Source organism: Coregonus clupeaformis, chromosome 26, assembly GCF_020615455.1.
Source record: "Coregonus clupeaformis isolate EN_2021a chromosome 26, ASM2061545v1, whole genome shotgun sequence".
In the NCBI taxonomy this organism is placed as follows: Eukaryota; Metazoa; Chordata; class Actinopteri; order Salmoniformes; family Salmonidae; genus Coregonus; species Coregonus clupeaformis.
In genome coordinates this window covers 27,923,160-27,947,923 of record NC_059217.1, presented here as the reverse complement: position 1 = coordinate 27,947,923, position 24,764 = coordinate 27,923,160, and the positions used below count along the sequence as shown (strand labels likewise).

Sequence of the window (24,764 nt, the reverse complement as noted above, 5' to 3'; positions counted from 1 at the left end):
GGACCTTATAATGGGTCAAACCACTGAGTTTTAAAGTTAATAATAAGAGAAAGTGCTGAACAAAGCAAACATATTTACACACTAAAATAACAGCAGCTCTGCCAGGGTATGTTCTGTTTACATAGATTGATGAATTTACTGTGTTTTTATTGCTTATCCTCGCCAAAATAGGTCATCTTCTATCTAAATCACTTCTTATGTATAACATCTCATTTCATTGTGCTCCAGGAGATTGAGTATTTGGAGTCATTTCCACCAGTTCTTACCAGAAATTATGTTTAAGAATAGCTCCTTAATTTCATTCCACTAAATAATTCACTATAAATGATAAATTATTCTGTCCACTCGGTTTTCCATCCGATTTTCAACTTGATTGGGAAAAAAACAAAAATAAATCAAACCACTGAGCTGTATTCTATATGTTAAGGGAACCTTATGATGGGTCAAACCACTGAGCTGTATTCAATATGTTATAGGAACCTTATGATGGGTCAAACCACTGAGCTGTATTCAATATGTTATGGGAACCTTATGATGGACAAAACACTGAGCTGTATTGAATATTGGTTGAAAACCTTATGATGGGTCAAACCACTGAGCTTTATTCAGTATGTTATAGGAACCTTATGATGGGTCAAACCACTGAGCTGTATTCAATATGTTATGGAATCCTTATGATGGGTCAAACCATTGCTTCTGCCGCGGTAGATGTAGACATGTAGTTATTAATGTTATTTTTATAACAAACTAAATAGCAAACACAGGAGAATATCCTGCTAACTCTGGTCACTAAAAATAGCTTGTCAAAGAAATGGCCCATACATTTAAATTTCATTTTGGAGGCCATCACCATGGGTGACCACCACTGTCTGTTAGATCTTCAGACCGGTGCGGCATAACCCATCAGAGCTGCAGTAGGCCTATATGCAAATAGACCATTGCCATATGTGGATCTGTGCCATTTACTTTGAACTGGACTGTGTTTACAGCATGAGCGGTCGTGAGTAGATGCGCTTGTTGTGAGATCAAAGCGAGAGCTGCATGTAGCGACGTGTGCACATTTTGTTCATATCCTTTGCTAGTTAGTGAGTTATTAGCCCAGTTATAGAACATTTGTAGTCAGCAATAGGGGAGTGATTGCTTCCTACAAAAGCACAAAGAGTGTACATTTCTAGACATCTTTGAAAAGTGAGTCAGGTAAAGAGCTTTTTTTGTCTTAAAGGGGCAGTATTGTATTTTGAGACAGGCTTGAATAAGCTAAGTAGCCAATAGGCAGAGGGTAGCATAATTTGTCTAATTCTCTGTAATAATAGTATGGGGAATAATCATGCATTTTATTTTGTAAAGTGGTTTCTTGCATCAAACAACACAACATTTTCAGTCACCTCCTTGTCTGAATTTTCACAACGTTCACATTTGCGCTCAGCAGACCTGAAATTTGCTCCGTGCCGAAAAAAATTAGAGGGAACATTGGTTATGACTGTGTCATAACGTGTTATGACGCTGGCTGTCAAGTAAAGTGTTACAGATCAATCTTTGAAGGCTCTGTACAGTGTGCTCCAAAAATGATTGAAGTGATTTCCTTGGTAAAATAAATTGAAGTCTGTGCTGCTGAAGCTTGGAGCTATAATCAGTGTTACTCAACAAACTAACTGTTTGCTCTTTGAAATTTAAATAAATGGAGAAATAGCTATTCACTGAACAAAAAGTTATTTACATCATCCTTCTAGGATGATAATCTAATCCTGATGCGGAATGAAAATTAACGTAATTCGCTTTACGGGAAATTACTTGATTCCAGAGTTACCGTTTGGGTATAAACAGATTGATTGTGTGATAGGATGTTGGTTGTCCAGCGTTCACACAGCTTACTGTTATAACCACTACAATACACATTTTACTGATATATGTTATCATCAGTGGTCACAGCTGATGAGCCAAGTTACGTCCAAGACAAACAGTAAAAGCCCACTATACCCACATCAGGAGACAGTTATTTGAATGAAGATTTATTGCTGAATGGAAAGTCTTCTTTGGCAAGTCTGTGTGAATGTGTCATGTGAACTGGAGTGTTTATCACTCATGGGAATGTATGGGCCATCACCACATCTGATCATTTATCAGGAGAATACAGAGTACTAGTTTAATGTCCTCATTGGTCAACCCCCCACTCTGTCCCCATACCCTTCTCCTCTCCATGGGGACAGGAGGGGGACGGCCAGGCCTCTGATCCCACTCAGTCATCTGGGACCGGAACTCCTCCGCTCCAATGCTAAACACCCCAGTACACCATGTGTGTTTACATCCTTACCCCACTATCCCCAGGATACATATGCATACACATTATGCATGAACAACTGCTGATGTACACACATTACACACGCACACAACAGATGGATCTGGCCACACACGCATGCACGCACACACACACACACGCACACACACAGACAAACACACACACAGACACACACACACACATAGAGTATACACACATCTGCACAAGTTGGCTTGAGCCACCACTGAACGATTGGGCTGAAGGGTTCCTCACTCTGCAGTAGCTCTGAAGTGGAGCTTGACTAACAGTTTGTATCCCTGTGGCCAGCCAGCCAACCAGCCAACCAGCCAACCAGCCAACCAGCCAGCCAGCCAGCCAGCCAACCAGCCAGTCAACCAGCCAGCCAGTCAACCAGCCAGCCAGTCAGCCAGCCAGCCAGTCAACCAGCCAGCCAGCCCAGAGAAATAGATCTGTATGTTTCTGGTTGGATCTATAAGTTATGCTTTCACCCCAAACCCCCTGCTGCCGTACAGTCCCTCAACATTCCACACTGATGTCCCATCAAACCCACGTGGTTATGTGCATAAAAAATACATTATATTAAAAACCCTTCATCATTCTCTAACAGGGCTATGTGACCTCGCAGGGGACTGCTGCCTGTTTTTCTCATGTTGCGACCAATCAGATGGAGAGCTGGAGAGACCGCGACGTCTCGCTGAGAGGTGGAGAGGAAACCGAAATAGAAGCGTCAGCGGTTGGGGAGCATGTAAGTGACAACAGTAACAAGGGCCCTCCAACATGCGCCTTCAGACAATTAACATGCTCTCTCTCTGACCATTTACACTCACCTCTCTCACTGCAGTTGAATGTTTTTATCTTCCTGCCCAGGGGCTGGACTGATCTTGTTGCTCAGCGCACTACTTTTGTGATAAAAACTAAAAAATATATATATATACAGTACCAGTCAAAAGTTTGGACACACCTACTCATTCAACGGTTTTTCATTATTTTTACTATTTTCTACATTGTAGAATAATAGTGAAGACATCAAAACTATGAAATAACACATATGGAATCATGTAGTAACCAAAACAAAAAAGTGTTAAACAAATCAAAATATATTTTATATTTGAGATTCTTCAAATAGCCACCCTTTGCCTTGATGACAGCTTTGCACACTCTTGGCATTCTCTCAACCAGCTTCACGACATAGTCACCTGGAATGCATTTCAATTAACAGGTGTGCCTTCATAAAAGTTTGTGGAATTTCTTTCCTTCTTAATGAGTTTGAGCCAATCAGTTGTGTTGTGACAAGGTAGGGGGGTATACAGAAGATAGCCCTATTTGGTAAAAGACCAAGTCCATATTATGGCAAGAACAGCTCAAATAAGCAAAGAGAAACGACAGTCCATCATTACTTTAAGACACGAAGATCAGTCAATACAGAACATTTCAAGAACTTTGAAAGTTTCTTCAAGTGCAGTCGCAAAAACCATCAAGCGCTATGATAAAACTGGCTCTCATGAGGACCGCCACAGGAATGGAAGACCCAGAGTTACAGTGGGGGAAAAAAGTATTTAGTCAGCCACCAATTGTGCAAGTTCTCCCACTTAAAAAGATGAGCGAGGCCTGTAATTTTCATCATAGGTACACGTCAACTATGACAGACAAATTGAGAATATAAAATCAGAAAATCACATTGTAGGATTTTTAATGAATTTATTTGCAAATTATGGTGGAAAATAAGTATTTGGTCACCTACAAACAAGCAAGATTTCTGGCTCTCACAGACCTGTAACTTCTTCTTTAAGAGGCTCCTCTGTCCTCCACTCGTTACCTGTATTAATGGCACCTGTTTGAACTTGTTATCAGTATAAAAGACACCTGTCCACAACCTCAAACAGTCACACTCCAAACTCCACTATGGCCAAGACCAAAGAGCTGTCAAAGGACACCAGAAACAAAATTGTAGACCTGCACCAGGCTGGGAAGACTGAATCTGCAATGGGTAAGCAGCTTGGTTTGAAGAAATCAACTGTGGGAGCAATTATTAGGAAATGGAAGACATACAAGACCAGTGATAATCTCCCTCGATCTGGGGCTCCACGCAAGATCTCACCCCGTGGGGTCAAAATGATCACAAGAACGGTGAGCAAAAATCCCAGAACCACACGGGGGGACCTAGTGAATGACCTGCAGAGAGCTGGGACCAAAGTAACAAAGCCTACCATCAGTAACACACTACGCCGCCAGGGACTCAAATCCTGCAGTGCCAGACGTGTCCCCCTGCTTAAGCCAGTACATGTCCAGGCCCGTCTGAAGTTTGCTAGAGTGCATTTGGATGATCCAGAAGAGGATTGGGAGAATGTCATATGGTCAGATGAAACCAAAATAGAACTTTTTGGTAAAAACTCAACTTGTCGTGTTTGGAGGACAAAGAATGCTGAGTTGCATCCAAAGAACACCATACCTACTGTGAAGCATGGGGGTGGAAACATCATGCTTTGGGGCTGTTTTTCTGCAAAGGGACCAGTACGACTGATCCGTGTAAAGGAAAGAATGAATGGGGCCATGTATTGTGAGATTTTGAGTGAAAACCTCCTTCCATCAGCAAGGGCATTGAAGATGAAACGTGGCTGGGTCTTTCAGCATGACAATGATCCCAAACACACCGCCCGGGCAACGAAGGAGTGGCTTCGTAAGAAGCATTTCAAGGTCCTGGAGTGGCCTAGCCAGTCTCCAGATCTCAACCCCATAGAAAATCTTTGGAGGGAGTTGAAAGTCTGTGTTGCCCAGCGACAGCCCCAAAACATCACTGCTCTAGAGGAGATCTGCATGGAGGAATGGGCCAAAATACCAGCAACAGTGTGTGAAAACCTTGTGAAGACTTACAGAAAACGTTTGACCTGTGTCATTGCCAACAAAGGGTATATAACAAAGTATTGAGAAACTTTTGTTATTGACCAAATACTTATTTTCCACCATAATTTGCAATTAAATTCATTAAAAACCTACAATGTGATTTTCTGGATTTTACTTTCTCATTTTGTCTGTCATAGTTGACGTGTACCTATGATGAAAATTACAGGCCTCTCTCATCTTTTTAAGTGGGAGAACTTGCACAATTGGTGGCTGACTAAATAGTCAGGCGCAGGAGGGTCAATCACAGTATACAGAGTTTATTCCGTAATCCAGCGTAACCAGCATCCTGGTCCCTTTGCAGAAAAACAGCCCCAAAGCATGATGTTTCCACCCCCATGCTTCACAGTAGGTATGGTGTTCTTTGGATGCAACTCAGCATTCTTTGTCCTCCAAACACGACAAGTTGAGTTTTTACCAAAAAGTTCTATTTTGGTTTCATCTGACCATATGACATTCTCCCAATTCTCTTCTGGAACATCCAAATGTACTCTAGCAAACTTCAGACGGGCCTGGACATGTACTGGCTTAAGCAGGGGGACACGTCTGGCACTGCAGGATTTGAGTCCCTGGCGGCGTAGTGTGTTACTGATGGTAGGCTTTGTTACTTTGGTCCCAGCTCTCTGCAGGTCATTCACTAGGTCCCCCCGTGTGGTTCTGGGATTTTTGCTCACCGTTCTTGTGATCATTTTGACCCCACGGGGTGAGATCTTGCATGGAGCCCCAGATCGAGGGAGATTATCAGTGGTCTTGTATGTCTTCCATTTCCTAATAATTGCTCCCACAGTTGATTTCTTCAAACCAAGCTGCTTACCTATTGCAGATTCAGTCTTCCCAGGTGCAGGTCTACAATTTTGTTTCTGGTGTCCTTTGACAGCTCTTTGGTCTTGGCCATAGTGGAGTTTGGAGTGTGACTGTTTGAGGTTGTGGACAGGTGTCTTTTATACTGATAACAAGTTCAAACAGGTGCCATTAATACAGGTAACGAGTGGAGGACAGAGGAGCCTCTTAAAGAAGAAGTTACAGGTCTGTGAGAGCCAGAAATCTTGCTTGTTTGTAGGTGACCAAATACTTATTTTCCACCATAATTTGCAAATAAATTCATAAAAAACATACAATGTGATTTTCTGGATTTTATATTCTCAATTTGTCTGTCATAGTTGACGTGTACCTATGATGAAAATTACAGGCCTCTCTCATCTTTTTAAGTGGGAGAACTTGCACAATTGGTGGCTGACTAAATACTTTTTTCCCCCACTGTATGTCTCAGCTGATAGTGCTAAATGCAGCAAGACTGTCTATGCTGTGGATGAATACACTCACTAACCCCCGTTTGTAGGGGAAACACTAAATAGATCTTGAGCATCTGTTAGACCTAGGGTCAACTTTCTCCTCTGCTTTACATATTGTATACCAATGACTACAAAAGCTCTTACGCTGGTAGACACCTGATAAGGTTTGTAGATGACACCGCACTGGTCAGTCTAGCTAGCTAACCAAACGAGGATGTTTAGAATGCCATGGCTGAATGCCTCTAGATTCAACACTAATTTCCCACAATGATTGTAGTCAAAACATAACTTCTATTCCATTTAGTTTTATGAAAAACTAGCAGTACTTTTAATCTTCTCGACCCAGGGCTGGTCACTCTACTCCAGGATGAGGGACAGTAGCACGGGCCACTCTCGGAGGACTTTGTAAAGTGGTTAGACGACTATCACTTAGTGCGCAACACAAAAAAGACCAACGAGATGCCATAGTGACTTTAGGAAAAATGGGACACCCTCCCCCTGACAGTTGTTAAGGGACAAGACATAGAGGTAGTGGAGGAGGATTAATGCCTGGGTGTTGGACTTGATCACAAGCTACAGTGGGGGAAATGGACAGAGCACATCTATGAGAAAGGACAGCAGATGCTCTACTGTTTAAGGAAGCTAGGCTCCCTTTAGTGTTGATCGTGTTTTACTCTTAATTGTTTTACAAGTCATTCATTGAAAGTGTTTTAACATTCTAGGTTATCTGCTGGTATGGAAATGCCAACAGTACGTTAGGATGTCCAGAGGAGATATGATGAGACTGTTCAGTATTCTCAGCAGTCTGTCACCAAGTTCACAGCCACTGTGAGTTTAAATGTATTAAAGGGACAATCTGTAGGTTATCTGTTCCAAATAGCAACCACAAAATTTTACTTATTACATTCACAGAAGCCCATGGGTTTGTCTCAAATGGCATCCTATTCCAATGGGGCTCTGGTCAAAAGTAGTGCACTACATAGGGAATAGGGTGCCTTTTAGGACGCAGACATGGCATGAAGTCCCAACTAGGCAGCACATGGGGCCCGGCCAGCAGAGCTCCCTGAGCTGAGCCAGCAACACAGGGACCAGGGACGGGGGACCGCAGAGAGGGACGGGGACGGGGGGGGCGTCTGTTAGTCTGTCACTCTGTCACCATGTCACCATCAGTAACACCTCCCCGGCCGCCCCTCTCCCCTGGCTTTGTTATGCTTTTAGGGCCATGGTGTTGGAGGGCGCGAGGCTGTCTGCTAATAAGGATTGTAGTTCAATGAGGGGGTTTAGGGACGGCCACCTCTGCCAGGGTAAACCTTCCTCAGGGGCGGTGGGGTGATGTATAGCATTGGTGTAACCTCAGATGGCTGTAGCCAAACAGAGCTCATGACTTAGTGCTCAGTGTAAAGAGTTAGTTACGACCGCGGTATCTCACCACCAGTTGTACACAAAAAGACACACACACTCACAGATCCACAAACATGCGTGAACATACACATACACACATACACATAAACACATGCACGCGCACACACATGGAGGCACGCACACGCACACTCACACACACACACACAAGTGATGTACTGGATGATCTGTGTCAATAGGCTTAGATAGATAGACAAACACATTCACATATAACTCTAGATAAGGATTCATCAGTCAAAATTACAAGTCCAGTGAAATCCCCAAAGTAATCCTCTGAGTGATGGTCTCTCTATATGGGCTGTATAAAGTTAATTGTAGTCGTTGATTAATTTGACGTAGTCTACATAGAACACAGTGTATTTGTAAGGATGTTTATGTGATAGAAACCATATGAACTCCCCATAGCTAGACATACCCCTACCACCCATCTGAGTGGCGCCTGTCCTTGTCTCAGTTGGACGTGGCAAGATGCGTCTCTCCAGCATGCCACCTTATCACTACATGTTGTCATGGTGACAGCTTCCAGACCTAAACATTGCAACAGTGAGCCAAGAGTGCCAGATACTGATGTACTTTAAGGTCTGGACCGGAGTGTTCTGTTCTACCAGCCCAACTCAGTGACTGTCTGATTTATGTTTTCAGTTTCTCACCTATTCAAAAACAAAGACTTGATGCTGCTATATCAGCTTTTTTTGATCTATACAATTTGATACATTCCAAGATGGTGTATTTGTGACCTGCTCAGGTTTTTTTCTCTTGGTGTGCAGACAGTAGGGGAGAGTGGGGTAAGTTGAGCCACCCTTGTTTCTAGGAAACCATACACAAAATTAATAATTTCACAAAATATTTAGGAAGAGGTAATCATTTCATGGAGTCAGTGAAGGAAGAAACCACATGGAAAACGTCATAAGCAAGTTAGGTCCACAAAACTGATTTTCACCAAGTCAAATGAATTTATTGTGTTAGCGGTTTGATGATGCTTGTATTTAAACCCAAGTAGATAATTTTATGATTGTTCTATACATCAGTTGGGGTCTCTATAAGCTTCAATATGAGGTCCTAAACCTATCATGAAAGTGCATCATTGTAGCTGTGTGGGCTAATATAGTCAAAATGTTTGCCTTTGGGTAAGTTTAGCCAATGGCCATGGGGTAAGTTGAGCAAATGGTTGAGTCAATGGCAAGTTGAGCAAATTGAAGTGTTTTCTTCCAAGGCGTAATGCAAGGCATTATCGCTGGGAAATGAGGTAACAACATGTTAAAAAGTGTTAAAAAAGTACAAAGTGTTTGTTAGGCGTTGTGTTTGGTAAACAAAGATAGACATGGTTTTAAAAAGGTATTGGTAATATTTTATTCAGTACAGAAATTTGTAGGCGGCTTAACTTACCCTGTCCCTTGGCTCAACTTACCCCATACCCAGTGTAAATTGTGCCAAGAGACCACTTTTTGTGGACCAGTTATGTTTAACATGAATTCTGTTTACATGAATTTTGATTATTTCCAGGGACACACAACATCCTGAAATATACACTACCGGTCACAAGTTTTAGAACACCTACTCATTCAAGGATTTTTCTTAATTTTTACTATTTTCTACATTGTAGAATAATAGTGAAGACATCAAAACTATGAAATAACACATATGGAATCATATAGTAACCAAAAAAGTGTTAAACAAATCAAAATATATTTTATATTTGAGTCTTCAAATAGCCACCCTTTGCCTTGATGACAGCTTTGCACACACTTGGCATTCTCTCAACCAGTTTAACCTGGAATGCTTTTCCAACAGTCTTGAAGGAGTTCCCACATATACTGAGCACTTGTTGGCTGCTTTTCCTTCACTCTGCGGTCCGACTCATCCCAAACCATCTCAATTTGGTTGAGGTCGGGGGATTGTGGAGGCCAGATCATCTGATGCAGTACTCCATCACTCTCCTTCTTGGTCAAATAGCCCTTACACAGCCTGGAGGTGTGTTGGGTCATTGTCCTGTTGAAAAACAAATGATAGTCCCACTAAGACCAAACCAGATGGGATAGCGTATCGTTGCAGAATGCTGTGGTAGCCATGCTGGTTAAGTGTGCCTTGAATTCTAAATCAATCACAGACAGTGTCACCTCAATGCTTTACGGTGGCAAATACACATGCAGAGATCATCCGTCCACTCACACCGCGTCTCACAAAGACACGGCGGTTGGAACCAAAAATCTCAAATTTGGACTCCAGACCAAAGGACACATTTCCACCGGTCTAATGTCCATTGCTCGTGTTTCTTGGCCCAAGCAAGTCCCTTCTTATTATTGGTGTCCTTTAGCAGTGGCGGATAAGTTCATTAGAGTTACCAGCCTCAGAATTTGCAGCCCAAATAAATGCTTCACAGAGTTCAAGTAACAGACACATCTCAACATCAACTGCTCATTACTCTCCTGAGTGGCGCAGTGGTCTAAGGCACTGCATCGCAGTGCTAACTGTGTCACTAGAGATCCTGGTTCGAATCCAGGCTCTGTCGCAGCCGGCCGCGACCGGGAGACTCATGGGCGGCGCACAATTGGCCCAGCGTCGTCCAGGGTAGGGGAGGGAATGGCCGGCAGGGATGTAGCTCAGTTGATAGAGCATGGCGTTTGCAACGCCAGGGTTGTGGGTTCGATTCCCACGGGGGGCCAGTATAAAAAAAAATATATATATGTATTCACTAACTGTAAGTCGCTCTGGATAAGAGCGTCTGCTAAATGACTAAAATGTAAATGTAATGTAAATGTACTTATGATTTATTATTTTCAATTTCCAGGAAGTTCTATGCATGTTAATTTGCTGGCCTTTGATGAACATTAATATTCATAATGATTACCAACAGAGGGTGAGGATAATATTGGATTTCAAGTGAAAACGTGACCGTCACTGCATAGTTCTTTGCATGTGCAGTATGGGTCATGTGCAGCAGGCCCTGAAAGCTGCACATATAGTGCATTCGGAAAGTATTCAGACCCCTTGACTTTTTCCACATTTTGTTACGTTACAGCCTTATTCAAAAATTGATTAAATAAATGTTTTTCCTCATCAATCTACACACAATACCCCATAATGACAAAGCAAAACTGTTTTTTATAAGTTTTTGAAAATGTATTAAAAATAGAAAACAGAAATAAATCAAATTGTTATTTATTTATTTATTTCACCTTTATTTAACCAGGTAAGCCAGTTGAGAACAAGTTCTCATTTACAACTGCGACCTGGCCAAGATAAAGCAAAGCAGTGCGGTAAAAACAACAACAACACAGAGTTACATATGGAATAAACAAAACGTACAGTCAATAACACAATAGAAAATCTATATACAGTGTGTGCAAATGTAGTAAGTTATGGAGGTAAGGCAATAAATAGGCCATAGTGCAAAATAATTACAATTATAATTTAGTATTAACACTGGACTGATAGATGTGCAGAAGATTATGTGCAAATAGAGAAACTGGGGTGCAAATTAGCAAAATAAATAACAATGTAAATAACAATATGGGGATGAGGTAGTTGGGTGGGCTAATTACAGATGGGCTGTGTACAGGTGCAGTGATCGGTAAGCTGCTCTGACAACTGATGCTTAAAGATAGTGAGGGAGATAAGTGTCTACAGCGTCAGAGATTTTTGCAGTTCCTTCCAGTCATTTGCAGCAGAGAACTGGAAGGAATGGCGACCAAAGGAGGTGTTGGCTTTGGGGGTGACGAGTGAGATACAGTGGGGAGAACAAGTATTTGACACACTGCCGATTTTGCAGGTTTTCCTACTTACAAAGCATGTAGAGGTCTGTAATTTTGATCATAGGTACACTTCAACTGTGTGAGACGGAATCTAAAACAAAAATCCAGAAAATCACATTGTATGATTTTTAAGTAATTCATTTGCATTTTATTGCATGACATATGTATTTGATCACCTACCAACCAGTAAGAATTCCGGCTCTCACAGACCTGTTAGTTTTTCTTTAAGAAGCCCTCCTGTTCTCCACTCATTATCTGTATTAACTGCACCTGTTTGAACTTGTTACCTGCATAAAATACACCTGTCCACACACTCAATCAAACAGACTCCAACCTCTCCACAATGGCCAAGACCAGAGAGCTGTGTAAGGACATCAGGGATAAAATTGTAGACCTGCACAAGGCTGGGATGGGCTACAGGACAATAGGCAAGCAGCTTGGTGAGAAGGCAACAACTGTTGGCGGAATTATTAGAAAATGGAAGAAGTTCAAGATGAGGGTCAATCACCCTCAGTCTGGGGCTCCATGCAAGATCTCACCTCGTGGGGCATCAATTATCATGAGGAAGGTGAGAGATCAGCCCAGAACTACATGGCAGGACCTGGTCAATGACCTGAACAGAGCTGGGACCACAGTCTCAAAGAAAACCATTAGTAACACACTACGCCTTCATGGATTAAAATCCTGCAGCGCACGCAAGGTCCCCCTGCTCAAGCCAGCGCATGTCCAGGCCCGTCTGAAGTTTGCCAATGACAATCTGGATGATCCAGAGGAGGAATGGGAGAAGGTCATGTGGTCTGATGAGACAAAAATATAGCTTTTTGGTCTAAACTCCACTCGCCGTGTTTGGAGGAAGAAGAAGGATGAGTACAACCCCAAGAACACCATCCCAACCATGAAGCATGGAGGTGGAAACATCATTCTTTGGGGATGCTTTTCTGCAAAGGGGACAGGACGACTGCACCGTATTGAGGGGAGGATGGATGGGGCCATGTATCGCGAGATCTTGGCCAACAACCTCCTTCCCTCAGTTAGAGCATTGAAGATAGGTCGTGGCTGGGTCTTCCAGCATGACAACGACCCGAAACACACAGCCAGGGCAACTAAGGAGTGGCTCCATAAGAAGCATCTCAAGGTCCTGGAGTGGCCTAGCCAGTCTCCAGACCTGAACCTAATAGAAAATATTTGGAGGGAGCTGAAAGTCCGTATTGCCCAGTGACAGCCCCGAAAGCTGAAGGATCTGGAGAAGGTCTGTATGGAGGAGTGGGCCAAAATCCCTGCTGCAGTGTGTGCAAACCTGGTCAAGACCAACAGGAAACGTATGATCTCTGTAATTGCAAACAAAGGTTTCTGTACCAAATATTAAGTTCTGCTTTTCTGATGTATCAAATACTTATGTCATGCAATAAAATGCAAATTAATTACTTAAAAATCATACAATGTGATTTTCTGGATTTTTGTTTTAGATTCCGTCTCTCACAGTTGAAGTGTACCTATGATAAAAATTACAGACCTCTACATGCTTTGTAAGTAGGAAAACCTGCAAAATCGGCAGTGTATCAAATACTTGTTCTCCCCACTGTATATATAAATCTAATCAAATGTTATTTGCCACATGAACCGAATACAACAGGTGTAGACCTTACAGTGAAATGCTTACTTACAAGCCCTTATCCAACAATGCAGTTTTAAGACAAATAAGTGTTAAGTAAAAAATAAATAAGTATTGTGTCGAGGCACAGATCTGGGGAAGGGTAGCAAAACATTTCTGCAGCATTGAAGGTCCCCAAGAACACAGTGGCCTCCATCATTCTCAAATGGAAGAAGTTTGGAACCACCAAGACTCTTCCTAGAGCTGGCTGCCTGGCCAAACTGAGCAATCGGGGGAGAAGGGCCTTGGTCAGGGAGGTGACCAAGAACCTGATGGTCAGGTGACCAAGAACCCGAGATCCAGTTCCTCTGTGGAGATGGGAGAACCTTCCAGAAGGACAACCATATTTGCAGCACTCCACTAATCAGGCCTTTATGGTAGCGTGGCCAGACAGAAGCCACTCCTCAGTAAAAGGCACATGACAGCCTGCTTGGAGTTTGCCAAAAGGCACCTAAATGACTCTCAGACCATGAGCAACAAGATTCTCTGGTCTGATGAAACCAAGATTGAACTCTTTGGCCTGAATGCCAACCGTCACGTCTGGAGGAAACCTGGCACCATCCCTACAGTGAAGCATGGTGGTGGCAGCATCATGCTGTGGGGATGTTTTTCAGCGGCAAGGACTGGGAGACTAGGTAGGATCGAGGCAAAGATGAACGGAGCAAAGTACAGAGAGATCCTTGATGAAAACCTGCTCCAGAGCGCTCAGGACCTCAGACTTGGGAAAAGGTTCACCTTCCAACAGGACAACAACCCTAAGCACACAGCCAAGAGAACGCAGGAGTGGCTTCGGGACAAGGAATTTCCTTGAGTGGCCCAGCCAGAGCCCGGACTTAAACCAGATCGAACATCTCTGGAGAGACCTGAAAATAGCTGTGCAGCAACGCTCCTCATCCAACCTGACAGAGCTTGAGAGGATCTGCAGAGATGAATGGGAGATTTCCCCAAATACATGTGTGCCAAGCTTATAGCGTAATACCCAAGAAGACTCAAGGCTGTAATCGCTGCCAAAGGTGCTTCAACAAAGTACTGAGTAAAGGGTCTGAATACTTATGTAAATGTGATATTTCCGTTTTTTTATTTCTAATAGATGTGCTAACATTTCTAAAAACCTGTTTTTGCATTGTCATTATGGGGTATTGTGTGTAGATTGATGAGGGGAAAAAATGATTTAATCAATTTTAGAATAATGCTGTAACGTAACAAAATGTGGAAAAGGTCAAGGTGTCTGAATACTTTCCGAATGCACTGTGTGAGCTAAACAGAGAGAAATCAATTTCAAGGTGTCAATGAACATAGAAGTGTGTCTAGTGTAATCTGAATTCACCTCTTTGCTGAGAGGATTATGGTTTCCGGACAACGTACTGCATCTTCAATTATTTTCCAATCTACAGCCTACTTCTGATTCCATCTTACTGACAATGTTCTTGCCGAGCATCGCAAATAATATAAAATCAGAATTGAGAAAAACTGTCAGTCGAACACTTCACAACATCCAAAGTGTGCATGTGTCCTCCCATAATGTATCAAGCAGTGCCCAGCAAGAGTTCAACAAGACATAGAGACAAAATGGCTGGAATGTCAGGTTTCTTTAGCTAACTAACATTGTCAATGAAAAATGTTACCATTGAATTGCCTGGTTCTTTACCTGAGTCTTCTACAAGTACACTCTCTCAAAGTGCTTCTTCTGACTCCTTCATGCAAAGTACACCTTTTTAGATTTCATGGATTTCCAAAGGTTCTCTCTTGCATGCAGACTCGTAGATGAGTCAAATTATAAACTTCCCTCATAGTGTCATCAGGTTAGTCAGTGTAGTCATTTCAATTTACAGGCATCTTTTTTTTTAATCCTCCATGGGAAACTGCCACCATGCCTCAAGCATGGAGATATTTTAATTATTATTAATTTCACTACATATCTCACCTTAATTACAGATGATCACTGCCAGTCATAAGATCTTATTTAGAACTGCCCAGTGTTAATTAGAAATAGCACAGCGAGGGGAGAGGAGAATTAGTGTGAATAACCATCATAGATGGTCATAGTAAATAAGAATGTGTTCTAAGACTTAGGGAAAGTATTGCATACTAACTCTGTTTACATTTACATTTTAGTCATTTAGCAGACGCTCTTATCCAGAGCGACTTCCAATTAGTGAGTGCATACATTTTTCATACTGGCCCTCCTTGGGGGTTTAGAAATCTGGTTCGCTTTCTGCTGATCTCTTCCATATGAATGTACTACAGTGATCCTACCAGTGACCCGGCCATCTGGAATCTCATTCTCACTACAATTAACAGCACAACAGGCATGAAACATATGCATGAAGCACTCAAACACACATACACATACATACACGTACATCTGCATGCACACATACACATGTGCACGCACACACACACACACACACAGGAGGTTTGAGAGGGACGCAGTGACCAGGTGTGTGTTGCGTCAAGGAGTTAATCACCCTGTCCAGGTTAGTGAGGTGGTTCTCATTCATGACTTCAGCTTCCAGGAAACAGTCTCATCGTCATCATTCCTGCCTGTTGCATTAGTGATTTAGCACAGGACTCCGCTGAAACCCCTTGCATTAGTGATTTAGCACAGGACTCCGCTGAAACCCCTTGCATTAGTGATTTAGCACATGACTCAGCTCAAACCCCTTGCATTAGTGATTTAGCACATGACTCAGCTGAAACCCCTTGCATTAGTGATTTAGCACAGGACTCAGCTGAAACCCCTTGCATTAGTGATTTAGCACAGGACTCAGCTGAAACCCTTTCCTGTACAAATCCACAGCCCTTTGTTGATGGGGATTTAGCTGGCAAGATGATGTGTTTAGAATATGTGGTGCTCACTACAGTGTATTTAATTGGGGAGAGAGAGAGCTATATTTTATGTTCATAATTATCATACATCATCGTCATAATGATGTTTGACCTCCAACTGACTAATCAGTGTGGTCATCTTGAAGAATATCTCTACCCAAGGCTGATTCAGTCTTCTGTGTGACCAGGATAGCCATGTCCAGAGTGGGTTAGCTGTGAAAGGTCAAAGGTCATACAGTAATTGACCCTACACAACGGATGGTACATCAGGCGTGACAGTGATATCCCAGTGTTGGTCTCTCCTGGTCCTTTCCTCTTGCACACATATCTGTCAAGATATATTTGTAGACTACAGTCAGTCACAGCAGTATTCTTGAGTTGAATTGAAAGTGTTAAGTCTTATACTAAGACAAATACATGTACCAACATGTTGCAGTACCTGGTACAGCTGAGTTGAGCTGTGTGGAAATATGGGGTTTCATGGGCATACTTTAAAGCAGCAATATCTAACTTTTTGGGCGATCTGACCAAAAATTATTCATCTGTTATTCCAATTGAAAGCAAGTCTAAGAAGCGGTAGATCTGTTCCTTGTGCGCTATTTCTATACTTCCCGTTCTTTACTTTTGGTTTTGTACACAAGCTGAAAATACAATATTTTTGGTTATGGAAAATATATTTCAGGGTGGTTTTTTAAAGGGACAGGTGTTCTTATACCTCTGCTATATTATGAAAACTATTTAGCAATTCAGAAAGTAGTGAGCTATGGCTTTACATTTCTCAGCTGCTTGGTATTTAACTTCCTCAAAGCACATTTGCCATTTCTAGTTGGTAGTGGAGTCAACAAAGCATATTGCATGTAACAAACAGTTATATGACCTACAGCATGGTCAAGCAAGTTAACGTTTCCAACCTTTTTAGACTACTAAACAACTATTGATTTAGAACACCGGAGAGTTACCGCAAGTCACCAAGGAAACAGGAGCTGCCTCCACTATTCCAGCACCATTTCAACTTCAACATTTCAACATCATCAAATCACCTATGCTTAGTCTAATATAATGTATACCTAAAAGATTCCAAAAACAATTTTGTCCAATCAACTTAAGCTAAATATCATGTGGCTGTCCATGTTACTGATTTCTGTGTGTGTGTTGTGTGTGTTGTGTGTTGTGTATGTGTCTGTGTGTTGTGTGTGTGTTGTGTTGTGTGTGTGTGTGTGTGTGTGTGTGTGTGTGTGTGTGTGTGTGTGTGTGTGTGTGTGTGTGAGTGCATGTGTAAGTAGAAAAAACACGTTGACTCACCCTACCTGTAGAGAAACGCCAATGCCATCCTCCTCTCTTTCATGTTGCCGAAATGGCCTATGTCTCTGTCATAAAGTACACACTTTTAGTTTTGTTGTCCTAGGCTACCTGGCTAAAATGCTTGCTCGCTAGCCTAACTTCCTTTCATGTGCACTGATGAGCCTACCACATCTAGCTACATATTGAACTTCCATCCTCTCAGGCCAGGGTCACAATGTATGAATTTATGGTTGGATCAGCATCACCGTTATAATCATTGGCCAGTACGGATAATTAAATAAAACCACAAGTCCAAATCCCTATCTCCATCCATGGCTAATTTAGGAAAGGGACAATTTTTGCTAGCTAGCTAGCTAGCTAGCTACTGGAGGACGACAACACAACGAGATGCAACAATTCAAGTTTTTTCTGTCAATGATGTTTGGCTTTTGATGTGATGTGATTGGTCTGAAGCCAAATCCAAACTGGCTTCCCTTGAAACTTGTTTTTGGTGCATCAGGACCATTCACAGTTGAGCTCACTCAGTTTAGCTCAACGCTGATTGACTATTATACTTTTTTTAATATATCAAGGGAGGCCAAATGCTCGCTGGCTTCCCTTCCCTTGCATTCAATGCTACTGTTGGTAAAAAATATCATACTCTTTTTGACCAGACAGCATCAGATAGATGGGCTACACATACAGAGACAGAGGGGCGCTGTTTCGCTCGCTTGGATGCTTTCTCCGGTGAGATACATTCAGCCTCTTGCGAATTGAAGGAAGATTCTGAAACACAGAGACGAAAGATAAATGATTGTATATGTTTTTTTCTTGGTAATTTTTTTGGGGAAGCCTGGGTTCCCTTGGCATCCATGAATACACGCCACTGGTTAACTGTTACGTATCATGACAATATCACAAACAGACCTGGTCACAATGATAATGTGCTGGTTCTGTATATTTTCTGTGCATAAGTGCAAGAAGTCAGGAGTACCAAGGAGTGTCTTACTTGTCTTGTTTGTGCAAATAAATAAATAAAATGCTATAATAAATGCTTTGTTTTATTTGTCATTTCTTTAATAGTCTGTAAGTGCTTCACTGTTTTTGCACCATGATGTTCAGCTGAGTGGAGCTGTGTGGTAATCTGTGTGGTAATATGGGGTTTCACAGGCATACTTTAAGGGATGTGAAAGTGAAAGTACTACTCGGTGTCAGCATTGTATTTAAAGGGACAGGTGCTCTTATACCTCTGCTATAGTACAAAAAGGATTTAGCAAATCAGAAAGTGGCAAACTATCGCTTTAAATTTCTCAGGTGTTTGGTATATGTTGCTTCCTCATAGGGGGTTTTAATTTAACTGCCTTACTTCTAAACACGACATTCTTCAGAGATATATTACCAACAGGTGACAATCTTCCTATCAGGTAGGCTGCAATGTTACATTTTCTTAATTTCTTAAGAAAATATCCTTTAGTATCCTGATTTGAAGTTGATCCATATCCTGATTGTTTTGGGTACTCCTCGCTGTACTGTAGTATATATTTCAGAACCACCATTAGAAAGCAGAGTGTCATTTCTTTAAATCCACTGTTTTGGGCACTTGAAAATGGTGCCATGTTTCTTCATCAACAACTTTTCCAGATGATTTATATCACTTTTTTTATTAGATAATGGAGGATGATGAGGAACAGCATCCGATTCCTCCTCTCTTGCCTACATTGAGTGTCCCCCCTGCCCCTCCCAAACTGAGAGAGAGGGAGAGTTACCACGTCTTCATCAGCTACAGCAGCACTGACTGGCGCTGGGCCCACTCCCTGGTCAACAGTCTGGAATCCAATGGCCTGCAGGTCTGCTACCACGAAAGGGACTTTGTCCCCGGCCGCACCGTGCTGGAGAACATGTCCGACTGCATCCAGGAGAGCCAGAAGGTGCTGCTGGTCCTCAGTCCAGAGTTTGTGAGGAGCCGCTGGTGTCTCCTGGAGGCCAACATGTCCCTGTTCAGAGACTGTCTGGAGCGGAAGCCTGTGGTGCCTGTGCTGTTGGTGCCAGGAGTCCCCATCCCTCTGCACCTCTGTCACCTCACCTACCTGGATTCCAGGGACCCATACTTCCTCAGTAAGGTGCTCAAGGTGCTCTGCACCCCCAACCAGCAGCTCCAGGGCTCCACTGTGGTGCCCTTCCAGTCCCCCTCCATCTACAACGGGAAGGCCCTGCAGCCTCTATGTGCCGTCAATGAGGAGGGGCTCCAGAAATGGGAGGCTGGTCAGTTCAGTGAGATGGAAGTGCCGGACCAACTGCGTTTGGTCATAGAGGACCAGGAGAAGTACAGCAGGGCTATAAGGATGGTCAACAGTGTCTCTCAGACCAAAGTGTGGCTGCGTCCTCTGTGGCTTAGAGCACTGATCATGTTGTTTGGGGTTATAATGTTAATATGTCTCTCTGGTGTTATTTCTGTTTTCGCCGTTCTCGGTATTGGTGAGGATCAAGCTAACTTTGAAATGTATGTGTTTGCAGTGGCTCCATTGACGTTAATAATCCAACTAGGTCTTTGGAAGAAGGACGATGAAAGGTACATCACACGTGAGATGCAGAAAGCTGTTGGTCAGGCAAACCTACTCCTTTCAGACGAGAAGGTACTGATGGGTTGCCAGTCCAGAACCAAACTCTATACAGCCTATGTGTCTATTGACAGTTGTAGGCAAGAGTTTGGTGACACGTTCCATGAGCAGGCCTGTGCTGAAGAGATGTTCCAGAGAGCTGTGCTCTTCTTCTCATCAGGATACACCTGCTGTCTGGCCAAGAGACACTTCCCTTTTCCCCAACCCAGCTCCAATGGTCACCTAGAGGGAAGCGTGTGTTTCTGCCAGTATGTCTCCCAGCAGCTAAGCAGAGGGGAGTGGTCATAGGAGTGGGCAGCCATTTGAAATACCTAGGGTGTGGCAATGAATGCAAGCATCACCATTTTTTATTTATTCCTTAAACATTTCTAGCCCGTCTATTTATGGGTAACAGGGCTGATGTTTTATACTCGACCTATTCGATTTTCCACCACAAAACATCAGAAAATGGCAAACAATAGTAGAACCAGCTCACCTGCTTTTACACAATCATTTGACTATTAGATGTTCAATGTTTCTTTAAAAATATATATTTAAAAAGGAATAGTTTCACCATATTAAAACGAGAGTTCAGTTCATATAACATGGGTGACCTTAAAATGATGGACAGATGTAAATGAATCACTAATCACATTAAATAAATAATAGTCTTCAGAAACGACTGTCAAAGCAACAAAGTAACTAGGTCTTTATAATGATGGTGAAACTTCTTAGAAGTGACAGGGTTGATGGAGGGACATGCCAAAATGCTTCATTTTGACACTTTAGCAAGCCTTTATTCATATTACATATTACATATTTATTGAATTATCCATGTGGTCTAAATTAAAGGGCACTTCATTTAATGTAACAGGCTTTTAAAATTCAATATTGGTGCACAATTTCTACTTAATATGGACGCAAAAGGCACTCTTTTCGTGGAGCAACTCTTTTATCCTAACCCCATGTATGAGGACTCAAACCAATCCAGTCACAGAAGTACAGCCTATATTCACAAGTATTATGATGATTTTGTATGATGGTATTTTTTTGTATGATGTTGCCTCAATTGTGAATTGAATGGAAAAAATTATAAAATGTCTGCAAAAATAGTGGTCCTCCGTAGCTCAGTTGGTAGAGCATGGCGCTTGCAATGCCAGGAGTGGGTTCAATTCCAGGAACCACCCGTACATAAAATGTATGCAGGCTAGGAATACGGGGGTTGACTCATAACCCGCAGTCCCAGTGGTTATATCCGCCGGGCGGACGGGTTTAGGGTCATTAAATATTGTGTTGCTGAAGGATGAGTGGGTAGTGGGCGGGTTGAATAAAGAGAAATACCTTAAAAAATCTATAAATGTGTAATTCTTGTACAATTAATATACGCTACATTGAGGTTTTTCTTTCATTATTTTAGGCTATCTGGTATTAGTGCATAAACGTAAACTTTAGGACTTAACTGTACACACGCCAAATAGCCTACACAGCCAATCACCAAATAATGCTTTTGGGAACTGGCAGATGTCAATCCACAGAGGCAAAAAGGACATTGTCAAAGTTTAATTCAATAAGACAAAAGCTGCAAAAGGAGAGTTGAAAATAAAGAGAAGGGAGGGCCAAAAAAGTAATGTTTGGAAAATATTTGGTTAAGTGGTAAAAGAGGATGATAGCAGTGCTGGCTATGTTATGTGTGATGATTGTGAGGCGCTATTCAAATTCGACAGTCACAAGACGGGACTTCAAATAGGCCTATGGCACATCAAGCCTACTGTTCAGATGGGTTAAATGGAAACTGAAATCTGGACACTGACTGTAGGTCTATAACCTCTCACTTAGCCTTAATAAGAACTCCTGCAGAATTAAGCATTTCTTGCAGTAAAATGAGGCTTGCAGTAAAAAGTAGGCAACATTTTGACTTGGGAACAGAAATTGAGAAATATGATTTCTTTTTTTCTGCATCTTGAGAGAATGCAATGCTCAGTTAGATACCGTCTGTAGAGGTGCTGTCTTCGTCATAAAAGCTGATAGTAGGCCTATTTCAACCATATAAAATATGCATCAAAGCCGAACTGAAATCTTATCAGAAACACGTTGGGACGTTTTCACAGCTTTCTTTTTCCTTACAACCCGTCAAACTGATGTCGTTTGGACATGTTGCACAGAAAATCTTTCCAGTTTTTTTTTGCGTTATTGTATTTTCCCTACTTACAAAGCATGTAGAGGTCTGTCATTTTTATCATAGGTACACTTCAACTGTGAGAGACGGAATCTAAAACAAAAATCCAGAAAATCACATTGTATGATTTTTAAGTAATTAATTTGCATTTTATTGCATGACATAAGTATTTGATACATCAGAAAAGCAGAACTTAATATTTGGTACAGAAACCTTTGTTTGCAATTACAGAGATCATACGTTTGCTGTAGGTCTTGACCAGGTTTGCACACACTGCAGCAGGGATTTTGGCCCACTCCTCCATACAGACCTTCTCCAGATCCTTCAGGTTTCGGGGCTGTCGCTGGGCAATACAGAGTTTCAGCTCCCTCCAAAGATTTTCTATTGGGTTCAGGTCTGGAGACTGGCTAGGCCACTCCAGGACCTTGAGATGCTTCTTACGGAGCCACTCCTTAGTTGCCCTGGCTGTGTGTTTCGGGTCGTTGTCATGCTGGAAGACCCAGCCACAACCCATCTTCAATGCTCTTACTGAGGGAAGGAGGTTGTTAGCCAAGATCTCGCGATACATGGCCCCATCCATCCTCCCCTCAATACAGTGCAGTCGTCCTGTCCCCTTTGCAGAAAAGCATCCCCAAAGAATGATGTTTCCACCTCCATGATTCACGGTTGGGATGGTGTTCTTGGGGTTGTACTCATCCTTCTTCTTCCTCCAAACACGGCGAGTGGAGTTTAGACCAAAAAGCTCTATTTTTGTCTCATCAGACCACATGACTTTCTCCCATTCCTCCTCTGGATCATCCAGATGGTCATTGGCAAACTTCAGACGGGCCTGGACATGTGCTGGCTTGAGCAGGGGGACCTTGCGTGCGCTGCAGGATTTTAATCCATGACGGCGTAGTGTGTTACCAATGGTTTTCTTCGAGACTGTGGTCCCAGCTCTCTTCAGGTCATTGACCAGGTCCTGCCGTGTAGTTCTGGGCTGATCCCTCACCTTCCTCATGATCATTGATGCCCCACGAGGTGAGATCTTGCATGGAGCCCCAGACCGAGGGTGATTGACCGTCATCTTTAACTTCTTCCATTTTCTAATAATTGCGCCAACAGTTGTTGCCTTCTCACCAAGCTGCTTGCCTATTGTCCTGTAACCCATCCCAGCCTTGTGCAGGTCTACACTTTTATCCCTGATGTCCTTACACAGCTCTCTGGTCTTGGCCACTGTGGAGAGGTTGGAGTCTGTTTGATTGAGTGTGTGGACAGGTGTCTTTTAGAAAGGTTACGAGTTCAAACAGGTGCAGTTAATACAGGTCATGAGTGGAGAACAGGAGGGCTTCTTAAAGAAAAACGAACAGGTCTGTGAGAGCCGGAATTCTTACTGGTTGGTAGGTGATCAAATACTTATGTCATGCAATAAAATGCAAATTAATTACTTAAAAATTATACAATGTGATTTTTTGGATTTTGTTTTAGATTCCGTCTCTCACAGTTGAAGTGTACCTATGATATAAATGACAGACCTCTACATGCTTTGTAAGTAGGAAAACCTGCAAAATCGGCAGTGTATCAAATACTTTTTCTCCCCACTGTACCTCACTCGTCACCCCCAAAGCCAACACCTCCACAGAAGTGGCCACCGTGGATATTTTCTGTGTTTTGATCGTTTTTCCTGACAAGCCAGACACTTGCATTTTTTTCATTGTTACAGTGGGGGAAAAAAGTATTTAGTCAGCCACCAATTGTGCAAGTTCTCCCACTTAAAAAGATGAGAGAGGCCTGTAATTTTCATCATAGGTACACGTCAACTATGACAGCTAAAATGAGAAATAAAATCCTGAAAATCACATTGTAGGATTTGTTATGAATTTATTTGCAAATTAAGGTGGAAAATAAGTATTTGGTCAATAACAAAAGTTTCTCAATACTTTGTTATATACCCTTTGTAGGCAATGACACAGGTAAAACGTTTTCTGTAAGTCTTCACAAGGTTTTCACAAACTGTTGCTGAGCAGTGATGTTTTGGGGCTGTCGCTGGGCAACACAGACTTTCAACTCCCTCCAAAGATTTTCTATGGGGTTGAGATCTGGAGACTGGCTAGGCCACTCCAGGACCTTGAAATGCTTCTTACGAAGCCACTCCTTCGTTGCCCGGGCGGTGTGTTTGGGATCATTGTCATGCTGAAAGACCCAGCCACGTTTCATCTTCAATGCCCTTGCTGATGGAAGGAGGTTTTCACTCAAAATCTCACGATACATGGCCCCATTCATTCTTTCCTTTACACGGATCAGTCGTCCTGGTCCCTTTGCAGAAATACAGCCCCAAAGCATGATGTTTACACCCCCATGCTTCACAGTAGGTATGGTGTTCTTTGGATGCAATTCGGCATTCTTTGTCCTCCAAACACGACGAGTTGAGTTTTTACCATAAAGTTCTATTTTGGTTTCATCTGACCATATGACATTCTCCCAATCCTCTTTTGGATCATCCAAATGCACTCCAGCAAACTTCAGACGGGCCTGGACATGTACTGGCTTAAGCAGGGGGACACGTCTGGCACTGCAGGATTTGAGTCCCTGGC

The 24,764-nt window shown here is 42.4% G+C and overlaps 1 protein-coding gene across 1 annotated transcript; it reads left to right on the top strand.

Moving 5' to 3' along the window:
• Positions 1 to 18,769: 18,769 nt before the first annotated feature.
• LOC121539969 lies at positions 18,770 to 20,534 on the top strand. Its single transcript, XM_041848618.1, has 2 exons — positions 18,770 to 18,842; positions 19,086 to 20,534. The coding sequence occupies exon 2, from the start codon at positions 19,089 to 19,091 to the stop codon at positions 20,322 to 20,324; it is 1,236 nt and encodes a 411-aa protein (XP_041704552.1). The 5' UTR covers positions 18,770 to 18,842; positions 19,086 to 19,088; the 3' UTR covers positions 20,325 to 20,534.
• Positions 20,535 to 24,764: the final 4,230 nt, after the last annotated feature.